Raw genomic sequence first — 25,779 nt, 5'->3', positions numbered from 1 at the left:
GAAAGCTTATGCCAGAATAAATTTGTTAGTCTTTAAGGTACCACCGGACTCCTCATTGTTTTTGTGGATACAGACTAACACGGCTACTCCTTTAATATTCATAGTGGTGAGTCTTCCTAATAGTCGCAGTTCAGGTCAGATTGAATGGCCCCTCGAGACAGAACTAATTTCTCAGCCACAGAAATTATTTCTCCCTCCAGAACAGAATTATTACACATTAAAAGGACATTGTGGTGAAGCTTGTTTTTCCATTGCCTGTACGTACTTGTGAATAAACAGAAGGGAGACTTCTTTCTCCAAGTTTGGCAGTGGAGTCAGCCTTGCAAGGTGCTGAGCACTCCCACCATGACCTAGCAAATTACTAGGCACATGCTTACCTTTGAACTCTTGCATAGTTCCCTTAAAGTCAGGGGGTTCACACACATGCTTGAAATTAAGCACATACTTAAATGTTTTCCTAGATCAGGGTCAGAGTGCTCAGTGCTTCATAAGATTGAGTCCTGCATTTTTCAAGCAATTTTTATAAGGTTTTGCAAGTTAGTCTTTATATCCATAATAAAAATACAAATTGTTTTCATTTTTTTGTTAGCTTGGAAGCTTAAAAAGGGTAACTTTTAATATATTAAATTGGTTAAGGATCGGGTGGGTGGAATGTTCAAAGGGACCTATATCCCAGCCTCTAGTGCTTTATGAATTAGTGTCCAGGTTGCAACTTGAAAGCTTGACCAAATATATGCTTATAATGTGAAAATATTTACTTGTTACACATCAGAGGCATTGAAGGAGATCAGCGTTGTTACCTCTTACATCATAGCACTGTATTAAACTATAGTCGTTTTGTTTAAAAGTAAATAAGAAACAGTGTTTTATCAAAAACATGGGATATTGCTTTTAGGAACAGTTCTCAACTCTCACACTGCTTTCCTCAAAACTTTTACTGAAATCATATTTATGTATTTTTGTAACACTTCATAATGTTTGTTTTAAATTCAACAGACTGCTGGTTAGTAAAAAAAAAACATAGCAGTACTTGAAAAAGAATAAATATATGGTGTACTAAAAATAAAACAACACAAAAACCTCCACCTCTAGCAGTACCAAAGTTTTGAATACCAATGTGACTTATTTTTGAGTGATTATTGAGGCCTGCTAGGTATTTCACACTGTATTCAGTCTGTCAATGTATAAGCTGTACCTTTTTTCTTTATAACTTAACTGTAGTTATAAAAAGTTCAAACACTTCCCAGAACACTGATCATTGAGTATGCATATTTTAACTGTTCTTAGTAGTCTAAAAAGATTGGATTTTCATTTATCATTTGTTTAAAAAACCAAAATATTTATTGTATCCCTAAGCAAAGCTTTAAAACCTTTCCTCCTTTAAATTTCGTGAATGACCCAGCAAGAGCTCTAGTAAAGCTTTACTGAACCAAGCTGCTAATAGTTATTTGATGTTATTCTGCGGCCTTAAAGAATCTCAGTAGATTTTCCTTTTAATCTCCTTGAATTGCAGGCTCATAAACCTCTCTGATGAGCCTGCCAGTGTTTTCTTAGATCCTACAGTCGAGACAATGGATCTGCAGAATCCTTTCACCTCTTGTTGTCAGAAAAATGCAATAGAACACAAGGTCATGGGGCCTGTACTTCTAAAGATTTAATGACTGTTTTCAAGTAACTGTGGAAAACCAGAACATCTTATTTTCTATCTGCGTTCAGGAATGTATCTCAAAGTATACAGATCTAAACAACTTGAGGAGTCAAATGTATATATGTATCTATTTAAGCATACAAAACATAGAGCTAACTTCTCATATGAATACCAGTCTGAATAATCTTTATATCTCTCAAGTCCATAAAAACCAGCTCTCAATAGAACCAGTAGCTGTGGAGAGTTGTAAGATGCAAGCTAAAGTACAGTTAAAGTAATAAAGAAGGGCACACAGCTATTATTAAGTAACACACACTCTGTGGATATTGCAAGATTAGTAATCTTGCAGACAAATTTGCAAACCTCAGATCAGCCTTCACTTTCTATAATTAATAACTTGACAAGTCCAAAAATCCATTTATGCTGTGTTAAAACATTTTAGATTGGATAATATGTTGAACAGGGAAATTTAGAGATTAAATTAGCGTTGTTCAATTTTGAAAAAGAAATGTTTGCTGTTAGAAGCAGACAAGCAAATAACTGTAGCATATAAAATAAAGTGATAGCATGTGTATTGGGTTGTATGTTATGCTTGAAGGCTTTACAATTGAAAATTAACTTTTTGGAAGATAACCTGATTATCAAATCATTATTAAAGCTAATTACAGGTCAAGCATCATATTATGAAAGACTTGTAATGATAATGGATCAAATTATTTCCTGCTGTAACTCCACTGACTTCAGTGGAAGTACACTGAGGATGAATTTGGCCCATGAAGTTTTTTAATTACAATTGCAGCAGTGGACAGGAAAAGCATAGTTGAAATTCTAAACATCAGGCTCCCTCCTATAGGGTATCTGAGTTAGAGGGACTGCTAGTGGCCTCATTTCCTCAGTCTCCTGCCCATTCCAAAGTCAACAAAGGTGTTGTAGGAAGCATAGTGGGGATTGTGAGCGAAACACTGTTCCCCCCACGTCACTGTTTCTCCCTTGGTTTGCCCCATCCATGCTTGTGTGTTGAAATCCCCTTCATGGTGTCATGTGCCCCCTCCCTCCCTCATGCATGCTACCTGTGAAGTACTACCTCCATTCACACAGCTGTTTGTATGAGAAACTTGTCCTGACATAGAGCACTCCTTTGTGAAATCTGTGAAGGGTGGCCTGTTTTTTCAGCCCAATTTATGTCTCCCTCTTCAAGAGAAGCTGGGAAATGGTGGGACCTCCACAGCCTAAAGTAACTTTTTTTCTCTGCCTGCTCACTACACCGCAGAGGGGAAGTTGGACCTATCCTGCCTGCTGAAACTTTCTCCCCTTTGCTCACAAGTTTCTCTTTCTCTCGCCCCACCTCTGAAGAGAAGAGGCCTCATAGTGAAGTCATCTTCCTGTCCCATGAAACAGAAGAAGAAAGTAGATAGGTGGTCTTTTCTCCCAAGTTACTACAGCAGGGATTGGGAGAGAAGAGACCGATGGAGACTTTTTCTTTTTGGTGCTGCCAGAAATATTCATGGTTTCCATTATAAGAAATGCCTTTTGACTACAAGTCTGTAAATTGGATTGAGCAGAACCCAAGTAATGTTAAAATATACTTCACATGAATTAAGACAATACTGAACTTCCATTTTATGTTGGACATTTTAGTTTAGACACATTACAGTTTTTGAGTAGGTGGAAGAGAATGAGCAAAGGCATGCTCATTGCCAGTGTGTGTGACTGGTTCTAGCTAAAAGCACTACCCTAGGTCTTATTTGGCTAATCTGTTGTCAGGGCAAAGACAACAGTAACTGAACATGAGCTCTCAATATGATGCTGTGTCCAAAAGACCTAGTGTGATCCTGGGATGCATAAATGAGAATCTCAAGTAGTAGTAGAGAGGGTTTTTTTACCTCTGTATTTGGCAATGGTGTGACCACAGCTGGAATAGTGTGTTTAGTTCTGGTGCGCACAGTTCAATAAGGATGTTCATAAATTGGAGAGGGTTCAGAGAAGAGCTACAAGAATGATTAAAGGAATAGAAAATATTCCTTATAATGATAGACTCAAAGAGCTGAATCTGTTTATCTTAACAAAGAGAAGGTTAAGGAGTGACTTGATTTCAGTCTGTAAGTCTCTACATGGGGAACAAATATTTAATAATGGGTGCTTTAATCTAGCAGAGAAAGGTATAACAATCCAATGGCTGGAAGTTGAAGCTAGACAAATTCAGACTGGAAATAAGGTGTAAATTTTTGACAGAGGGTAAATTACCCATTGGAACAATTTACTAAGGATTCTTCATGACTGACCATTTTAAAATCAAGATTGGATGGATACCTAGCACACTCATGGGATTACTTTGAAGAAGTTCTATGGCCTGTGTTATACAGGAGCTCAGACTAGATGATCACAATGATCCTTGTTAGCCTGAGAATCTATGACTCTCTGAATAAGATTGATTGATTGACAGCTGTATCTTTCAGTTATCTTTTTCCTTCATACCCTTTTGTCTGTCTCTTTTAGTAGTAGCCAAGTGTTAGCAGTGTGTGGGTTAATTTTATTTTAATCTGTACCTCTTTAATGTACTGTATGTATTTGGGATAGGCTAGGTCAAGGAGGTTTTATTGATCCTTTCATTATCTCAGAGTTCTCGGATTTGTTTTAATTGCCTTCATTTAGTCTAATTTAGATATTATTTCAGGTAAAATTAGGATCACAATTTAGTTGCAAAAGAAAGTATAAAATTGGCCTGTGTTCTAGGCTAACTGGCTCTTAATTAATTAATTGCATTTTTAAAAAAGAATAATTCTTAATGTCAAGTATTAATTACGTTTTCCACTAATATATAAGGGCAAGTTAAAATAAGTGTTTCATTTCACTACTGATAAATTAATATTTGCTAACTGCTGTGTTATGTGTGTAAGACTGACACCAAGATGGTAGATCCACAATAAAAAACAACTTCTGTTCTAAGATATTCTTTTGGATGATCAAATGTTAACCATAGAGAAATTTCTGACTTCTGGTTGATAGGGTCATGCATATATAATTGGTTCATATGTTCCCTTGCTACAACAATATAATATACCACCGGGGTCGGGATTGATTTAAGTCACCAATTTAAATCATGATTTAAATCAGCAAGCAGGAAACCATTATTTAAATCATCCATTTAATCTTGTTTTACATTTGTATTTTTTAAATTATTTTCCTAAAGAAAGGTTCATTCTCACTAGTCTCACTTATAATCACTAACACATACCCTTTACACTAAATTTGATAATTCTTTTTGCTAACCATGAGGATATACACATGTATTTAAGCAGTTCTTTGGATTAACATACATTTATTCAGATTCTTATTTTTATGATTGTATATTAAGTTAGAAAATGAATGACACTTTTATTTACTAGGTAATTAATATTTATCCATATTTGTGTCAAGCTGCACTTGGATGGAAATTGAATTTCAATTAAAATGCACAAAACCAGCATTTTATAAATTTTTATTAATTAAATAAAATAACGTTAAATGTGCTGGATACATAAAGAAAAAAAGGTAGTTTTCTCAAAACATGTTCTGCATTTAAAATTGATTTTATTAAACTAAGTATTATTTGTAATAAGTATATTGAACTCATACTTTTGCTATACACCATGTCCTTCAAGGCTTTAGAACTAAAAGATCTCATTCTCTTGCACTTCATTTTTATTCATATATTGGTAGAGGAAAACAAGCTTGCTTTCTTTTTCAACTCCCAATCAGTTTCTCGACTTGGAATGAACTAGTCATTGAACTGAACTAGATGAATGAACTGAAATAAAGAAACTGTTTTTTCTGTAACTGCAGAAAAGGCTACTGATGTCAAAAGTTGGTTTTTAGTACTTCAACAAACTCTAAGCCCAGGTGCTTAGCCTGTGACTTCATTTCACTGGTTTGACTTTCTTTAAAACTTTGGCAACAAATGTACTGCTTGAATATTATTTTTTAACTTAATTTAAATTATTTTAATACATTATAGTAAGTTTAGGCCTTAATATATGTTGTCATGATTTCAAATTTAATTTTAAAGTTTTTTAAATTGATTTTTATCCACTCTACATACTACTGTGCTGTCTAATTAAGAATCCTAATTATGAATGGCTTGCTTTATACAGTTAATGTTTGAAGTTGACTTATGTAATAGTTCTATATATTCTAAATTTTTTAGAAAATTTCTCTCATATCACAAGCCTTAATACTATTTTATAGAAAATGGACACTAGACTAGATTTAGCCTATTAATAATCTACAGGGAAAGGTGCAAATTACTTTGTTATATAGTCGCCTCATCTAATTGCATACAAGGGTGGGGGGGGAGGGTTTAAATTACTAATAAAACAACAGTCTACATGCATATCAATCTTAGCTAAGGCCCAGGTAGGCCTACTTTATCCCAGTCAGCTCCACCCCAGATGACTGGGTTTCAGTCTGCTTCACAGTAGGATCTGAGTTTTTAAACCACCCCATAGTTTTTTTTTAATTTCCTACCTGGCTTCTCTCTTCCTATGGATACAGTTGTATTTAGCTGGGATTAAGGTAAAACTTCAAAATGAATGGTTTCAGAGTAACAGCCATGTTAGTCTGTATTTACAAAAAGAAAAGGAGTACTTGTGGCACCTTAGAGACTAACCAATTTATTTGAGCATGAGCTTTCGTGTAGCTCACGAAAGCTCATGCTCAAATAAATTGGTTAGTCTCTAAGGTGCCACAAGTACTCCTTTTCTTTTTTCAAAATGAATGACACCTGCATTGTCCCTTAAGTATCTGTAAATGGTACTACTGGATGCTGAGATGTGTTTTCCTGCAGAGTAAGCTCCTGCTGGAAATAACCCTTTGTAATCCTATAGCAGACAAAACTTATAAATGTTTATAAAATATTACAAGTGTTTGTATGTCCATCACACCAAGTGTATATATGGTGGATGGTATATAGGACAGAGGGATACTTCCACAGTACCAGATGCACTCCACCTTATAGCTGTAACTTTCCACAGTTCTCTACCTCATAGCAAGTGCTGCAGCCTGCCAGTAGGCCTGCCCTGCCTCTCTCATGTCTCTTTAGGAACACTTTCTTGCTCTCCTCTTCTTTCCAAAGGTAGCAGGCCTGCTAACTGAAGCACCCACCAAGTGGAGGAAACGATGCCTATTCAGTAATAATGGCGTAATCCTGACTAGTGCCTAACTATGTTTGTAGTCATCTTCCTGCTCCTTGTCATGTCTACTGCCCGTGGCTTAGTCTTTATATTCCTGCCAAGCAGGTCCTGCTAGTCATACGTTTTCCCTCTCCCCTCCTTCCCAGTCACTCTATGTCTAACGCACAGACACCATGGGCACTTATGCGCCACACAGCTCCTGGATCTGCTTTATCTCCCTCTCCTGGCAAAGGTTTTCCTGTGCCATGGTATCCTGATGTACCTCAATGATGTCTTCTCCATGGACAGTTTGTCCTTCGTCCCTGGATTCTTCCCTCAGTAGCCCCTTTCACTGACTTCTCTAAGCTGTTATCCTCAGTTTCTCTCATCCAAATAGAAGGGCAAAAAGTCCTGAGGAAAAGGATAGGCCAAGTCCTCCTCCATTTCAGAGGATGGTGAAATACTCTGCTTCCATTGAGGAACATAATATAAATGCACAAAGTCATACAGTGCCCTGAAGAGAAACCTACCTATATGACCAGGAAGGCGAGTAGATGCATTGCCCAAACTGGTTGCCCAAGTTATTAAAGACCCTGAAACTCAAGAGAGCCCCAGGCTTATTCATTGAATAGGAATCTGAAATCCACCATTTAAGAGGGATTATGTTGTTTTAGCTGCAGCTCTGTGACAGGCCATGTCCTATGTTGTAACCACTAAAGGCCTTGGGCAAACAGCGTATATCAAATCTAAGGAGGCTGAGAAAGTATAAAAAGTAGTTAAGGGTCTTTGTTCTTCCAATATGATGTGTCAAATTGCATTCCATTCCATGCTGTACTTCATCATTGCTAAATGTGGATCTGTGAGCATCAGAACATCTAAATCTCACTTCGTACAGGCCAGGACTATCATTCTAAAGCTGTTTAGAGAGATCCTGTATATCATAAAAGAATGTCTGGACCTCAGCAAACTTTGGCTCTCCCTAGATAAAGTGGTTAATTCTGGTCCTCCTTTCAGAAGCCAAAGAGTAAGCAGGGGCCTAGCATTTTGGCCCCAGAAAAGTAGCTACATCAGTTAGTCTGGGCGTTTATACCATACCTGTCACAATGGTAGCTAAACTTAACAATGAAAGCTTGCCTGTTTAAACCTCCCTCCCATCCTTTGGGGTGAGTGGATGACTTATTTAAATCAGTATCCTGCCCTTCAATGTTTTGTTAAGTTTTTGGGAGCATCTTTGGGGTATTGTGAGGTCTTCCCAGCCTTATAACAGAGACATGGGCACCGCACCAAAACCATTTTAGAGAAATGCCTCTTTGACCACATTCATGAATGGGACATCCAGTGCCTTGACTGGTGAACTGTGTATACATGGGACTACCAACATCTAGGTAAGAAACCAAATAGTTCTCTTTTCAATTTATCAGAACTGAACATGTATCACTACTTTCTTTTAGAAGATGATCTAATGCAAACATGGCCATTGGATGCTCAAATTTATCTTGAAGACATGTCCTGGAATAAGGGTATGAATGTTTCACTTTTTTATATGGGGAGAGGAGGAATGGGATAGCTAATAGACTTGGCTAGAGTCATCCTGGCTGCTTCCTCAGGGCAGGTCTACACTACCACTTAAGTTGATCTGACTTACATAGCTCAGGTTGAAAAAGCCCCCCCTTGCCCCGAGCAATGCAAGTTTCATGCTGTCCACACTGGGGCTATGTCAGCAGGAAACACTCTCCCACCAACATAGCTTATATTTTTTGCCAAGGTGGAGTAATTATGCCGACAGGAGAGCATTCTCCCGGCAGCATAGCGCGTCTCCACCAGATGCGCTACAGTGGCGCAGCAGCATTGGTGCATCTGCACCAATGTAACACTGAAGTGTAGACTTGCCCTCAATCTTTGAGCCTCTCTCAGCTTTCTAATGGGCCTTGACTGTGATGACTGGAAATGTTTGCTAAGTTTTCTATATCTCATTTGACATGGTGTTGTTCTGATTTATCTAAACTTCTGTATGTTGCTTGGCTTTCCCTTTGAAATTTGCTTCCTCCCCCTTCTTTTTTTGTTTTTGTTTTCTTTGCTGGTGTTTTGACTTTATTTAATTTTTGCTGGTCTATTCTTCATCATTGTCCACTATTTTTACTTTTTCTCATCAGTCTCATCCTCTCTCATCTTTATAAGTTAAAATACCCTTCCTCAATGCTGCTAGATATAGATTTGGAATTGCCACTTGGCTTTCCACGGTAGTCAATATTTTTGCTCTCTTTTTGCTGTTTTCAGTGCTAGAGAAGACCCTTCCTTCCTCAGAGGAGCAAGTGGGATTGAATCCTTTACTGTGACTGTTCTCAAACATAAGATTTCCATTTTGTCAATGCTTCAGCTTTCTACTTCATTATAATTTGGGGTTTTTATCATTTGACATATTTTATTTTTAAAAATCGTGGAAACTGTAACTTGCCTTCTCCCCTTTCCTCTGCTTTATGCTTCCCCTCTCTCCTCCAACCTAACTTCAGAACTGTTTTTGAATCTTCATAATCTGCATTACTGAGGTCAATTATTAATCACAGAAAATTGTATTTACAGCCTGTTTTCACATAAGTGATTTCCAGACTTCTCCAAGATTCTTTGCATTCTGTCAGAATCCGTCCTCCTTGCTCAGAGTTCACCACTGGTTCTCTGCAGATTCCTAGCACTAGTTCATTGGTGGGGATACACTTTTTAAAATTTGATTATTTGTTTTTCTTAATGAAAAGATTCCTCCCCCGCTAGACACAGGGAGCGCCACATAGTCAATGAAACACTAGCCTTTTATGTTACAGATATAGCTATCTGAGGCTGAAATATTGTTGCAGGAACTGTTGTATTCAGCCTCTACCTTTCTTAACAGTGATAAGAGGTCCTTCATAAACTCTGCAAACTTATAACTTCCATCATCAGTTCAACAGTAAGATTGCATATCTCAGTCTTAAACAGGAACTTTGCCTTTGTCTTCAAACAATTTATTTGTGCTCAAGCACTAAGTTTTTAAATTGTTTGTTTCAACAGATGAACATTGTTATACACGCTCATGCCGATGTGGTGGGAAGTATACTGTCTCCAGAAATGAAGTTGAAGAGGTTTCCTTGGTTTGCTGTGACACATGTTCATTAGTTATAGAGATCCTTCGATGAAATAACAGTTGTCCCACTTGCACGTGTTGGTTTCATCCAGCTGAATATTCAGTGGAGAGAATCGGTTAGTAAATGTGTCAGGGAAAAGGTGTGCATTACAAGTGCTAGCACCCTATCACAGCTGAAAAGGAGGGCTTAAATCTATTTTCAAGTTTTAACCAGAAGATCTTAAAGTTACAAACAAAAGAGCTATAAGTGCTTCAGTTAATCAAACTAGACACATTTCCGTACTTAATAGAATGTGAACTGTCCTGTAAAAATGGTGCTTGTTCTGCCTGTTTTCATTGATTTGAAAACTGTCCTTTTCCTGCCCTATAAATGAGTGCTTTCATAATTTTTAATTAATTAATTTACATTCCATTTGTGGAAGTAGCACTGAGCTTTCTGGTCTAGCTGACACTCCTTTCTCCCTAAGATTATATCAATTGTAGCTGGGGGACTACCTTCAGAATACCTAAGTCTCACATTACCAGCAAAGATGACAAAAGTTACCTTATAAACACTTAACATGAGAAGTATTTTTCTGAAAACAAAACTGTGACACTGTGATTTGAAGAGAACGGAGATCAGCCTAATATGTTAAAATGAGGGAAGGTAATATTCCTAGGAAGCAGCTGCTGTACAAAACAATGGTCCTGTGCCTTTTAAAAAAAATGATAAAAGCTTTTTAAGCAGTCTTACGTTATGTATATACAACTGAATCGAGGGGCTTATACGCACAAAGTTGTTACCTCTTTCCTACATGTCATGTGTTAGTAGACTCCAGTAGTTAAGATCAGAGCCATGTAATAGTTTAATGATGTCTCCCACATATTAAGGACTGCATTTCTGCAAATGTGCCGTTTAAAGTGTTGCTAATACCCAGAGTGGTTCTGCCACCTCAAGAATTTGCATGGTGAGTTGTGTCCAAGAAACAGGTTTGCAATCATTGCTTTGTCTAAGTCATTCAGACTTTTAATTTAACTACATTTGTAATATTATGAATGGAAACCTGGGACTAGGTCCACAATAGGATTTAGGCACCAAGTCAAAAATTTAGATCCTCAAGGCTCCTGCTCAGCTGCTGCCTAATCCTGCATGTGGCTAAAATCTCTAGGTGCCTAAGTTGCTAGTGGTGAAATCCCCAACGTGCCTATATTTCTGTGAGTGGACAAGTACAAAACCACTTAAGTCCTGACACCACTGAGCTGCTCAGGATCTGATCTGGTAGGTATTCTCAGAGGCTGCCTAAGAGCGTACCTACTGGATTGGACCACACATAAACCAGGGTGGGGATAGCATTCTCCCAATACCCAGTAACCCAGTGGTTGAACACTCACCTGGGTTGTGAGTGACCTGGGTTCAGGTCCCCACTGTGCCTGGTCTGGAGCAAGGACTTGAACCCAGGTCTACCCCATCCTAGATGAATACCCCAATCACCAAGTTATAGGGTATTGTGGAGTGAGTCTCTCCTGTTGTTGCTGTTCTGCTTAAATAGTCATTAGTACAGGGACTGGAACCTGGGTCTCACAGGTGAAATCCTAACCACTGAGCTATAGAGTCACTCTTTCTCTGGCCCAGTTAATAATGGCCACCATCACCACCTAATTTTTTTGTGAGAAAGGGCTGACCTGGCTTAAGTGTCTAACTCTATGAGTTTATGGCTGTGAATCCCTTGTGAAGATGGGTGCCCAGCTACCCTTGAAGGGCAGGGCAACTCATGCTGTGTATGTTCTGTGGAATGTTACTGAAAAATGACTGGAGTGGCAAAAAAAAAGTTAACCTGTCAGCACTATGGCTACTGCCACGCGAGCATGGGGTGCCTGAGGACAAAGTATCTAATAGAGAAACAGTACCATGGTACATTTAGCTATGTGAAGTAGACTGATTTTCAACAGAATCTGTGTATGACAGGGTTGCATTATGTAATGTTCTAATAGACGATCTGATAGAGGACAATATAGGAGGTGTGAAACTTAGATTCATTTTTTGAGGATCTCAAGTGCATGGATGATATTGCCTTACCTGGAGAGGCTATTGACCAACTACAGCTAATGCTGGAAGAACTGCAAAAAACTGCAGAATCTATGGGACTTCAGATTAATGATTATAAAACCAAAGCCATGCATGCCTCCTGTAAAATGGAAACAAATGACCTACCAATGCTCCAAGTAGATAGCAATGACATTGAATAGATGAATAGTTTTATCCATTTGGGTAGTCAGTTGACAGCAGGAAGTGCTGTATCCAAAAGTTGTCATGTTGGATTGGTTTTGCATTAATGGCATTTCACCATCTTCAGAGCCCTCTATTTGGGCAGCAGGATATGTGTGTTATAACTAAGAGTTCAATGCAGTAGTGATGACAGCTCTGTTGTATGGACAAGAAACATGGCCATTAAAAACAACTGAGAAGAGAATACTAGACAGTTTTTAGTGTCAAAAGTTACAGCATATTCTTAAAATCCTTTAGTTTGATTTTTGCCACAAACTAGATGATCCTGGCAAGTTGCAACAGTTGAGAACAAGTTGACTGCATTGGTGGGGTTATGTCCAATGTAAAGAAGGAGGTACACTTTTACAGAAGTTTATAGAGCTCAGGTTGAAGAAAGCAGAGCATGAAGCTAACCATGAATGAGGTTGGAAGATACTATTTTGAGAGATTTAAGAAGCCTAAATCCTCCCATCCTGACTCTTGCTGAAGGAAGAAGACTTGCAAGGGACCATTCAAGATGAAAGTCCACTCTACGTGCCACCACAGCTACATCATAGCCACGTGAATCTGCTGCTGCTTATGCCCCACCACTCTCCTTAGTATTTTGTTCTGCTTAGCTTGGGTAACCCCCTGACTCAGCTTGCTGCCTTCTGTTAATCCCACTCTTAGGTGCTTAACTCTCCCCATGCATTGTACAGGGAGATTGGGAGCCTAAGATTAGGTATTGTGATGCTGAGCCGAAATCCCCTGTGAGGATCTAGCTGTTAGAATATAAGACCTGGTCTACACTGAGGGGGGGGAATCTATTTAAATTACGCAGCTTCACGTAGCTGAATTTAACAGATCTACTTACCCTGGTGTCTTCACTGTGGTAAGTTGACTGCTGACACTCCCCCGTCGACTTTGCCTCTCGCTCCGGTGGAGTACCGGAGTCGGGAGAGCACTCGGCCATCAATTTATCCTGTCTAGAGTAGACGCGATAAATTGAACCCACTGGATCGATGGCTGCCCGTCGATCTAGCTGATAATGTAGACAAGCCCTAAGACACTTTCTTGTGCATAAAGGGACTCACCATGAATAGTTTAAGAAAGACAAATAACTTATTCTGTAATTACAACAGTATTTAATTTCCATAACTGACTTCAGCATATGTTTTTTTCTAGATGTTAATAAAGAGAGACTTAAGCTCAAAGAGTTTGATATCTTAGTCACAATGTTTAATTTTTTGTAAATACAAACGCATTGTTTCATTCACTCAGTAAAAAAAGCTATTAAAGTATTGTAAGACAGTTAAGTAAACTGGCAGAATTCACTTATTAGTTCTCTTAATCATCCAAAAATCTGTGACTGTTGGGGCTAGCACGCAGAAATCCCAAATCATTCAGAGGCCATATCTGTAAAATGAAATATAGTAAAAGTTAATCATTGATTAAAACTCTAATTTCAATGCAGTACTCACCCATTTATCCAAATGGCCTGAAGGACATCAGAAAGTTTAAGGTAACTGACCGGATAAGTAGAGTGCTATTTTGTGCTTCAGTTTCACTGATGTAGAAATGTGGGGACTGAAGGGAGTAATGCTGATGTTTGCTTAATACTTTGTACTTTATAAAAGAGTAAAATAACCCAACTTTACTGAGTTTATTAAAACACCAAAAATGTATTAAACTACTGTGGACAGAATTCTGAATTATTTTTTTTTAAAACTGACTAATCACAGCCTGAGACACAGACACTGTCAGCTGCCCTTGCTGCTGAAACGGAATTAGGTCTCAGTAACTGCAAGTATCTGCTCAGAACCACTATACAAATACAAAACCATTGATTAGTGATAAGGCTAACTGAGATGTTAGTAGCGGGTGATTAACAGGGCTACATGGGCGAGATGCGTGGCTTCAGATAACTAAGACCATTCAAAAAGAATGTGGATAAATGGAATTATACTGTATTTCCATACTCCCAGTCTTGTTTTATATACTTTACACTTCTCACCTTTTAATTCTTTAGTTGAGATGAGTATACCGCAATAGGAAGATTTCCTTCTTATCAATCTTCTTTTTAATACCCTTCATATCTGACAGTCTGTATTATAGGGTAATATAGTAATAAATTTTTCCTGCTGGCTGGAGGCAGAACAAAGACTGACAGCCAGCCTGAGGCCAGGACCACCCTTTTGTGAGGAACCCAGAATGATTGCTTCCAAAGCTGAAAAATATTCCCTGAATATATTAGTATAAGTCACTTAACTTAGATATATGAACCTCATAGCACAGCCTTAGGAAATTTATAATATGGGACAGCGGAGAAAAACAACTTCAGTTCTCAGACAATGAATCCACGCTGGTTGGGCCAGAATGTCGGACATGGAGAGTATTACAAAGAAAATTCAGTTTTCCTTTCTCACCACATCCTACCCCCACCCTTGTGTCTGACAGTCCGTTCTGTGGGATGTGGAAAGCATATTCAACTATGGGGGTGGGGGGAAGGGGTGATTCAGATTCTCACACAGGAACTGGGGCAGCACATTTTGCAGTACCCGTCTCCTGAATGCTGCATTAAAGGAAGAAGAGACATCAGTGCTTTAATGCTTCATGAACAGGTGCACTGATGTCCACATAGCTGCCTTACAGATTTCACATTAAGCACCAGAGCTTTCTGCCCAACAAGTTGCTGAATTCCTTGGAATAAGATGTGCGGTTATCCAGTGGATTTGCTCCAGATACTCTGTAGGCTTCAGTAATATGTGCTTTGCCCCATCTTTCAGTAGAGGATTTAGAGGCCTGCCTTTTATCTGAAAAGTAATATAAGTTCTGTGGACCTCCAATAAGTTTTCATGCTCTTGATTTAAAGTACTCCGCTTATATCCATTTCATACCATTCAGTTTCGTTGGGAAGCCTAGGCCTGGAGCAGAAAGAAGGCAAAGCTGGTTCTTGCGACCTGTGGAAAGGTGTTTTGTAATAAATAATGAGTCCATCCAAAGAATTGTTTTGTCCTTATGGAAAATGCATAGATGAGCCTTCATAGACAATGCTCTGAGTTCCGATATCCCTTTTCTAGCTGAGGTGACTGCTCCTAAGACCCATTTTGAGAAAGAGAAAGTAAGTCAAAACAATGTAGTGGTTCAAATGTTTGTTTTGTTAAGGCTCTAGGACAGGAAACTATGTACCACAGGAGGACTAACGAAGGGTTGTGCTAACTAGAAATCTTAGATTCCTTACCATTCAAAACATTTGCTGTGACAGCGAGCTGTATTGGGCTTGATACCCTTAGCCCACCCATCCTTTAGTACCTCTGAGATATCCTGTACTTTGGCTGTCTTGGTATTTAATGTCTTTTGTACCATCAGTACTGGCGTTTGGGCCAAGTGATTGCATACCTTGTTGGCAGACATTTTCTATGATGCCAGAAGAGTACACCCAACTGAGTATCCCAGACACCTCTGTTCTCCCCTTTCAGTTTCCACACGATTGGTTTTAGCAGCAGTTTTGGGTTCTGGATCAGTTCCTGGCTTAGACTTCCTTCCCAACTTGTTAGTTTCAGAGAGGGTTTATGAAGTCCAAGAACCAGAGGTTGCAGGACCAGTGAGAGGTGATCAGGCTCACTGTGACTTGCTCCTTTAAAATCTTTTCTTACTGCCCTTGCCAGTACAGATACAGGAGGAAAGTTATAAAGTAAGCCTTATGAGCCCATTGCTTCCCCTTCTGGTTCTTGTCTCCTGATCTGGTCTCCTTGTCTGGTTAATGTCTCACCGTCTTTTCAGTTTTCTCTCAAGGTCAAGAGGTCTGTGACTAAACCCCTAACTTTTTTGACATCACCTGAACTGTTCATGGATTTAGACTCTTCTCTCCCCCTCCCTTCACCCCCAGTCCAGGTCCATCCTCCTGAATCAGCATGCTGTTGCATTCTCCCTCCTTTATGTGGTGGCTTCAGAGAGATGATGATGCTCTGATCAAATCAGTAGACTAATTGCTTTCTTATGGAGGGAGGAAGATTTCCTTTGTTGATTGACACAGGTATAAGCAGCAGGTATAATAGGCTAGGGCAGGCTAAGCCTCCTCTGACAAAGCTGCGGCCGCCAGACACTGGTTGTAGGGTTTGCAGGGGGAGTTTTTGCTTATTATGCACTGTGTAGGTTCTGAGGCGACTGAGGATGGGGGTATGTGCTACTCAACTCCCTGGATTCATCAGTAATCTTCCTGGACATAGGTCATTTTGATGGTGTCTGTATGACGCTGATGCTGTGGCTGTTGATGGCCCGTAGCTCTAGCCACTTCATATTCCCCTTCTCCAAAATGGACCATGTCCCTTGGGCTACTCTGGGTGGCATTAGTGGTAATCATGAGTCTTACTGATTCTGAAACCAGGTACTCCTGTGGGAATCACAAAGGATGAGTCCATCTCTTGAGGGAGGAAGTGACTGACCTGAGATCAGTGATTCTCAGATCCTGAATGGTAGCAATTTCTTTTTGATAAGACTAATCCTAGACATCTCCTAGGTATCCAGCATCATTCCTAAATGCAGAAATCCCTGAGATGGTTGGAAGTGCCTCCTCTCTATGTTTACAGAAATCCAGGATTGTATAAGTCTCCACTGGATCCTGAAGGACAATCTGATAGAGATACATGTGTATCCTCTTTCTGACAATGGCTGTTAAGCCCATCAGAATCTTGTGTGATGACCTTTGGGGTAGTCACTAGTCCAAATCAGAGATTTCTGTCCAGAAAATGCTTCACATTGTAATAGAGCACAGACATTTTCAATAAATCTCCCTGATTGGCACATGAAGATAAACCGCTTCGAAGTCTCTTGAAGTCATGAAATCCTGGGTGACAGCAGCAATGACAGATTTAGGATTTCCATCCAAACTTGAGAGATTTGTTAGACTTAAGATCTAAGATGGCTCTTGTGTTCCTATTCTTCTTTGGGACAAAAAAGAATAAAGTACACACCACAGAATCTGTCTGGCCGATCCTGATTCTATGGTTCAAATGCTGAGACCCAGTAGAACTGTCCCTAGTATCCATTTGCCTGATGTAGGTGTCTCCTGTAAGTGGACAAACTTATCAAGCCTCCTCCTCTCCCCCCTACTCCATCCAAGATAAGAGGTAGTGTTGGATGTGGGGCACAGAGTCAGGTAGATGATTTATGGTTTGATGCAGGTTTTCCAGAAGATCATTCTTTGAAGTTTCTTGATCTATTGAAAAGGGACCATCTCCGTCTTCCAGATATGAAGTCTCTATGGATTTCTTGTGCGCTGGTTAGCATAAATCAAAGATGTGCCAGAGAAAAGTTCTATAGCTCTCCTCAGGTCAATGACATGGAAAAGACTTTCTTCTAACCTGCTTCTGTTCTCCCACCACCACCACCACCACATCCTCACCAAACATCTTGCCGCCTAATTACTTGGCCGAGATCATAAGGTGTTTTACTTGCATATTTGCTTTCCAGAGATGGAGCCAGAGGTGTCTTTGGGCTACCAGATTAGATGCCATGGAGCAAGCTGTGAATCTAAGGGAATCCAGAGAAGCATTTGCTACAAGAGAAGCTGCTAATCAGATCTTATTCCTATTTGGTTTCAGTTCAAACTTGTCTTCAGTTTTTTTATCTTGATCCTGGCCTGATTGGGTCATACAGTCTATCCATGCTAGACTCACCCATGGCTGTCCCTGAGGCAATTAGTGTCTTTTACTAATGCAGTGGCTGCTGCATCCACATTTGGTAGAATGACCAAATATTTCTTGTCCTTGGGTAAAGAATAGAATCTCTGCATTTTTCTGTGTAGGATGCTTAGGCTTTGCTTGGGAGCCCATTAAACCTCGATTACTTCTTCAAACACTGGGGATAATGAAATACATAATTCTCTCTTTGCTTTAGTTGGAAAATAGTTCTGAGATGCTTTTCTGTTTTTTTCTGGGATCGGTGGCTCCTGGAGTGTTTCATAGAGTGAGTAGGATGAAACAGGTTTGCTCCAGCAGGCAATCTGGCTTAAAAACCCTCTGCCAATAGAGAGGGGTTTAAAAAAAAAAAAAAAAGATTTACATCAGTTTTCCATGAGTCTCCAGTTAGTCTAATTCAGATGATTTTGGTTGTCGTGTTCTGAAAGGCTCTGCTACAAAGGGGAGATCCTTGGTCTGCCTTCTGCCCAGGAATGGAGGCAAAGAAGTCTGGGGTTCTCCACAGAGAGGCACTCTCCAGGCCCTAGGCTGGCTGTTAATCTTTGTTTTGCCTTCAGCCAGCAGGGAGAGGTGGAATAACTCACAGTACAGACTGTCTGACATGGAAGACAGGTGACTTTACATCAATCATGATTGCTCAAGACATGCATAATTTTTTAAAAATGAACTATAGCAACTGAGTTTTGTTCGTTCTTTTTTAAAAATAAAGAAGAAATGTTCTCTCAATAACTACAATGTGGTGTTATGCAGATTACTGTACACTGATTTATAGCTATAGCAGAGTTAGACATCTCATTAGTTTCCTAAAACATACACAGTGTTTTGAAGTATAAACTCACCCTTGCTTGTTAAACACCATATGCTTTATTCTCATCAGCAGAACATTAATAATCATCAGTTGGCAAAAGGCCACCTCAGACTAGAAAATATAATACTAAGTGGCAGTTCTCTAATCCTGTCACAGTGACTGGAGATTTTTCAGTAAAATTATTAACACTAGATTCTCACTAAAATAATTTTAATGGGCTCACTAGTTATATATACATTTTAAGTGGGTGATGCACTAACTAGCTTTATAATTTTGCAGGTTTGGGTCAAACTTTAGGCCACAACTAATACACAACTTATCCTTGTGGCTATTTGTCAATATCACACAATCACCACCCTGTTTAGAATAATCATTGTTCTATACTCTAGAAATGCATGTTAAGACAAACAAACATTCAGGGATGGAACAGCTATAACTTGTAATGTGCCAGGGAGACACTGATGGCAAATGTTTTAATAACCCATAAAGAACAGAGGTCAGACAAAGCTGAGGGGAAAATGTTATTTCAGGTTTAGTAAGCATTATGGTCAGTAGTTGCAAGATTCTCTGAAAAGTGAAAATGCACTCCTAACGATTCTAAGCTGCATTAGTACACACAATATTTTTTAACTAGAGCTGGGTCTTTTCTGAGCGCACATGCCAACTGTGCTGAATTATAGTATGTGGTGGTTTTGTGATGTATGGCAAATACTGACCAGCAACCTTTTACTTTGTCCGCAGCAGGATTTAAACCTAGTTTTTTAAAGCCCACTGCATGAACCCACTAAACTGTACCAGCTTGCTCCTTATAGTAATTGTTTAACAAGAGAAATTAAGGCTAGTTCCTTATTTTTGATAAGTGATTAAATACAGTTGTACACACTGATTCGTAATGCAGACAGAAATAATATGAAAATATAATTAATAGGAAATATGGTTATAGGACTATTAAAGGAAACCGTAAAAGTAAGCCTACATGGTTTATTGTGTAACAAAACATTTAACAAGAGACTTGATTCATATCTAGAAGTGAAGGGCAGATAATTATGGTGGACCTGTCATGAGTTAAAGTTGGTTCAGAGATTTCAGTTTAACAAGTATTAAGGGTGATGTAGTCCAGTTAGTAGGTCTACAGTTAAGATCCTAAAGTAATTAGGCCTGGAAAAGACAACCTCCCCTCAGTCACTGTTCTTTGCAATATGGAACTATGGCTCAAATGATATTTTGTTTAAAATTATATAAAATAGCTAAACACAAAATTATACTGTTTCATCATTTTGGAAAAATGATTACAAAAAAAGCAAGGTGGGGATGGATTGTATTCCCCACCGGTAGTAGCCAACATATATGGAATGGGTATAGATTCACTTGCCAAACTGTTCACACAACCTTAATGACGGTGATCACTTGAGGTGTACATTTTCAAGTGAAACTATTTATCTTTGTCCCAAAAATATGGAGAGACTTTTCTTGAAAATCTAAAAGGTCCAAGTTGTTCTGATAGTCATCCCCATTTAGTTCAGTGATGTTGCTAAGGATGGGAGTAGACTTTCGCTCAAATATTTTTAAAAAATGTTTGAAGTAACTGGTTTTTAGAGTCTATAGGTATACCTTGAAGCAAATGCGTCCTCTTATCAGTCCATAAGGAACAGGTCCATAACACCTGGAATCTGTAGAATTCCTGAGATTATCTCCTTCTAACCAAACATGCCCTTTAGGCACCTGCAGTTAGGGAAGATCAAAATACAAGTTAGACAATGTAGAATGTGTTTCTTTAAAGGAAATTCAATCCCTCAAGATATAACCTGTAAAGTGAACCCTCTTGTGTCTTCTTGTCATTCCATGAATTAATACTTCTATGGTCTCTAAAACAGTGCTAGATTAGAAAAAAAAAATATTTCCAAGTATCTGTTCTATCACATGCTCCAGAAACGCTAGTTTGCAACAAAAAATCCAAAATGAAGATGTAAAAGGTTAGACCAGTATGACAGGGTCATTAATTTAATAGACTTCAAAAGAGGTCATTAGGATGTTGACTGAAAATCTGCCCTCCTGTCGCAGGAACAGCATGAACAAGGCAGCCACACACTCATCAACATCCTGGGGCCAGCACCAAGGCTAGACCTGTTAGTAGGCTCATGATGATCTAAATGGTAATTGATTGTGACATCAATTACGAATAATCTCATCATTTTATCGGAGTGGGGCTTGTCAAAGTTCTAATTAAGATCACAGTTCATTCTATGTGCAGGCAGGATCCACAGCACATTATATTGCAATAATGACCATCACAAAACAAGTCTCTTTTTACAATTTGAAAATTAATGATGGTGACCTTATACTATATGACAAAGACCTTTTATTGCCTATATGTTCTATGCATTAACTATATTACATGCTGTAAGTTCAGGACCTGACTAACTCAATGAAAACATAAGAAATAGAAACACAATTGCATTCAGGGGTGCCGAAACAATTTTATAGTGGGAGTGCTGAGAGCCACTGAACCAAACTGTAAATCCTGCACATAATGGAAACCACTTCAAGCCAGGGTGTGCTGCAGCACCCCCTGCACTCCTAGTTCCAGCACCTATGGTTGCATTAGTAACCAGAATAACACAGTTCAGAGCTGCGTACATTTAACCAGCATGAAAGAATTGATTCAAAATATATAGCATGCAATGACTAAGATTCATGCTGGTAAGACAAAATAGAATCACTGAACATTTCACAACTTCAGAAAAGGATAAGCTCTTAAAAGCAAAATAATTCTTAAATACTATATTTGATAGTTTATATGCCTAAGAATCTAGGGTAGACTTAAATTTAACAAATACCTGTAATACTTCCTACCAACCACTACATAGTAGGAAAACAATCAAACATAGGCATCTTAACGTAATGTGAAATCTCCCAAAATACCAATGTTTAAGAAGCAAGCTACTTAGGACAACTTTACTATGCTCCTATGTCAGGATGAAACTATAACCAGATAAAGGGACAAAACTTACCTCCAGCATAAATATTTAATTTCAGTTGCACATAAATAAATATTAAATTTGTAAAGTATGATAGAAGGGGGAGGGGTTAGAATCCCTAAGACAATTAAAGCTGTAGTGAGTCTAAGCAGAAAATAGATACCTAAATTTTATTACTAAAACAAGTACTGTCACAGAATTATATAAATAGAATTCAAGGATAGCTGATTAAGTAGTGTAATTTGACTACCACAGGTAACTGCTCAGGTCAGACAGAAACTGGATGAAAACCATCAAGAATAGAAACAGACTAGTCTGGAAAACATCTGCAGAGGATGAAAGATGTGAAACATTATCTTCCACAGTTGAAATCTAGTCTTAAGGTAATTCCACAAAAGGGACTTAGGCTCAGTGTTGCAGTGCCCAACATTTAGGTGCCCTAGTGTCCAGTAGAATTTACAGCCCCAAATTAGGTTTAGGTTTTGTAATGACCCAACCACTCCCAGTCTTTATTCAGGCCTAATCATAGGGATAGGAACTAACCACATCAGCCACGCCACCAGGACCTCGTTCACCTGCACATCTTCCAATGTGATATATGCCATCATGTGCCAGCAATGCCCCTCTGCCATGTACATTGGCCAAACTGGACAGTCTCTATGCAAAAGAATAAATAGACACAAATCTGACATCAGGAACCATAACGTTCAAAAACCAGTCGGAGAACACTTCCATCTCCCCGTCACTCAATAACAGACCTAAAAGTGGCAATTCTTCACCAAAAAAACTTCAAAAACAGACTCCAACGTGAAACTGCAGAACTGGAATTAATTTGCAAACTGGACACCATCAGATTAGGCCTCAATAAAGACTGGGAGTGGTTGAGTCATTACAAAACCTAAACCTAATTTCCCCAATACTAATTTCCCCCTACTGTTACTCATACTGTCTTGTCAACTGTCTGAAATGGGCCATTCTCATTACCACTTCAGAAGTTATTTTTCCTCCCTTGGTATCCTGCTGTTAATTGATTGTCTCGTTAAACTGACCTCACACTTGGTAAGGCAACTCACATCTTTTCATGTATTTATACCTGCTCCTGTATTTCCACTCCATGCATCTGATGAAGTGGGTTCTAGCCCATGAAAGCTTGTGCCCAAATAAATTTGGTAGTCTCTAAGGTGCCACAAGGACTCCTCATTGTTTTTGTTGATACAGACTAACACGGCTACCACTCTGAAATTTATTCATGTCCACTTGGGTTTTAGCCCATGAAAGCTTATGCCCAAATAAATGTGTTAGTCTCTAAGATGCCACAAGGACTCCTCATTGTTTTAATTAACAAAGGTGGAAGTCAATAAAAGACAATCAAATTTCTAGAGTCCAACTGATCTGTGTAGGACATCCATCTCAGCATATGTTCGCAGAGTTTCATCTGTAGATCTAGGTTTTAGAATGAATTGACGCTTCCACTTTACTCAAATTTCCTTCATGTTTGATGCTAGTTATGCTTTAAATATCCCACTGCAAATACTCGTGCTATTTACTGCTATTGACAGCTTACCCATGCACAGCATTCACCACAACCACTTCTCCCTCCCACCCATGATTTACTGTCAGATTCAGTCCTGCAGTATTACATGCAAAGGGGAAAAATGACCTTGCTGGTGTAATCCACTACCCAATATCTCCCAGAGCTACAAATGACACATCAAACTACTGTATGCAGTGTTGTAACAGTCCCATGATATTAGAGAGAAAAGGTGGGTGAGGTAATATCTGTTACTGGACCAACTTATGTTGGTGAGAGACACAAAGTGATCACTCTATATCTGACCTATCAATCCTCATCCTCAAAGGAAACCTGCACTACACTTCCAAAAGACTTTGCTAGACACTAAAAATCATGAACTGAATAGATCCGCTGGATTTATGTCTTATTACAACAATCTATAATCCACTAACAACCCCACCCACAGGTGCTTTCCCACCTCCCTATGATTGGAGGAGTGTTAACGCACCACTTCACCTTGAATGGTTCCTTGAAGTGTGTGTTAACTACTTATGCTAAGAAAATCTGTTGAGTTGTGACATTCTGGTTAAGTTTCCCAGACCTGAAGACGAGCTCTGTGTAAGCTTGAGAGCTTCTCTCTCTCCTCAACAGAAGTTGGTCCAATAAAAGATATTACCTCACCCACCGTGTCTCTCTAGCAACAAACTACTGTCATTTGAAAGCAATATCTGAAATATCAAGTGCATAAAAGGTAACTGGCTCGACTGACTATAGCCCAATGAAAAAAAGAGGCCCTGACCTGACCTGGAAAAGAGTTCTGTATAAGCTTGAAAGCATGTCTCACCAACACCTCCCCCACCTTGTCTTTTTAATCAATCCTTCGTCATGCAGGGTTCTGAAACTGTCTCGCACCCTGTGCAGTGTCTGATCACCACGACACAAATACTCCTTCTCCTCCATCTCACTTCATTGGTCACCATGCTCCTTTGCTTTGCCTGACACACGGCAAAGCAGAGAGCTAAGTATTCATTAGTAAGATAACGCGTAGGGGTTGGTGGACTCCAACCACTTGCAGAACAACTATGCACAAACATCTGCAGCCATTCACATCTTCCTGTGCTCCTGAGCAGAAATTATGTCAGCTCTGGCCCATTTATTTCCTATATAGTACTATAAATGTGCTTCACTGGTTATCAGTTTGCATCCTAGAGAGCATATCTGCAATGAAGAATAGTCTTACACCATGAAATACACAATTTTGGTAACTTTTACAAATCCTGATGGAAAGCATGACAGAATTCTGCATATCAAAAACTGATTTTAAAGTACTGTCAAAATGTATGACATCTAAAAATAATACAGTATCATACTTTTATATGATGGGTGCCCATCATGTAGGCACCTCGCTACAACCAAGAATTAAGACAGGCCACAATCAATAATTTTAAAAAAAGTTGTTTATGCCCTTTAAAATAAAAGCTAAAGCCCCAGTCTTCCAAAGACTTATGCAGATGCTTAACTTTACACTCTGAGTCAATCGATTCCATGGGATTACTGAAAGTAAATAAAGTTACATATGTGCATAAGTCTTTGCAGGATCAGGACCTTTGGCCCTCCTAATGTTGGAAGGCAGGGCATTCCAGAGCTCTTTAGGAAAAATACGGCTTTGCTCATTCTAGACCATACTTTCAATACCAAAAGTGTAATACCTTTCTTACCGAAGGGTCAAGAAGATATATAGGGCAAAAGAAGATCAGCAAGATATTGGGACCAAATCTACTGAAAGCTTTAAATTTAAACAACAGCTCATCAGAACTGCCCCCTCCAGACAGCTAGTGTAGAAGACAAAGCAATAGGTAGACTAGACTCTCCCTCTGTACATCCGTGACAGGAGTAACACTGCTGCATTCTGTACTCACTGCACGTGGTGGATCAGCTGCTTAGCCTTCTATGACAAAATTAATTATATCTAAATGCAGAACCAAAAATCCCAACTCTTAAATTCACATTTATCCTTGGAACAAGACTGTGATAGAGAAAATCAAATTACCTAATATCACCATTTTTAGTATTCTCTCATCTTAGGCATGGTCTACAATTAAAATTTTACTGGAATAACAATGTCAGCTCGGTACGTGATTTTTTAACCAACACTATTGTGCCAGAAAAGCCCTAGTACGGATGCAGTTACACCAGTATAAGGTACTTTATAATGGCATAGCTTATTTCACTTAGGTTGTCTCGAATAAAATATACTGGTATAAGCACTTTTACACTGATATAACTACATCTATGCTAGGGGAGTTCTGTCACATTAAGTACGTTGGCATACTTAAAGTAGCAAAACTTTTAAGTGTGAAAGGCCTTAGAGTTATACTGATTTTGTACTTCTAGAAAAGTAAGGGTTTATAATTTATGTATTTATTTTTTAGACATAGATAAAGTCGCAAAAGGCCAGATTCTGCACCCTCACTCACATTGAGTCATATCTTACTATTCAAGTAGTCTCCTTGATTTCAATTCTATTTTGTGTATGAGGTGCCTGTATTGATTTCTGTGGGAATAGCTGAGGAGTAATGGGCTATGTACAACATGAACAAAGGTGGAATCATCTAACATCAAAAGAATTTTAAAAAGTAACATTTAC

The 25,779-nt window shown here is 38.9% G+C and overlaps 2 protein-coding genes across 12 annotated transcripts in view; one reads left to right on the top strand and one right to left on the bottom strand.

Moving 5' to 3' along the window:
* DNAJC24 (DnaJ heat shock protein family (Hsp40) member C24) overlaps positions 1-13,824 on the top strand; it is a 68,857-nt gene extending 55,033 nt beyond the window's left edge. For all 3 annotated transcript variants that reach the window (XM_077818482.1, XM_077818480.1, XM_077818481.1), the window contains 2 exons: positions 8,247-8,315; positions 9,838-13,824. In XM_077818482.1, the coding sequence (XP_077674608.1) occupies positions 8,247-8,315; positions 9,838-9,962 (194 nt within the window). In that variant the 3' untranslated portion in view covers positions 9,963-13,824. The remainder of the gene's footprint in view (positions 1-8,246; positions 8,316-9,837) is intronic.
* The window catches only part of IMMP1L (inner mitochondrial membrane peptidase subunit 1), a 71,511-nt gene continuing 59,083 nt past the window's right edge, over positions 13,352-25,779 (bottom strand). For 7 of the 9 annotated variants that reach the window (XM_077818475.1, XM_077818473.1, XM_077818476.1 and 4 more), the window contains 3 exons: positions 22,163-22,276; positions 20,253-20,363; positions 13,352-13,550 (listed from right to left, as the gene is read on the bottom strand). In XM_077818475.1, coding sequence (XP_077674601.1) covers positions 13,482-13,550; positions 20,253-20,363; positions 22,163-22,276 — 294 coding nt within the window. In that variant the 3' untranslated portion in view covers positions 13,352-13,481. Of the gene's footprint in view, positions 13,551-20,252; positions 20,364-22,162; positions 22,277-25,779 lie in introns of those variants that run through there. The other 2 variants (XM_077818478.1, XM_077818479.1) reach the window with 2 other exon arrangements.

The sequence above is a fragment of the Eretmochelys imbricata genome, chromosome 6, assembly GCF_965152235.1.
Source record: "Eretmochelys imbricata isolate rEreImb1 chromosome 6, rEreImb1.hap1, whole genome shotgun sequence".
Taxonomy (NCBI): domain Eukaryota; kingdom Metazoa; phylum Chordata; order Testudines; family Cheloniidae; genus Eretmochelys; species Eretmochelys imbricata.
Note: the sequence above shows the minus strand (reverse complement) of the source record. Positions and strands in the feature narration are given on the sequence as shown.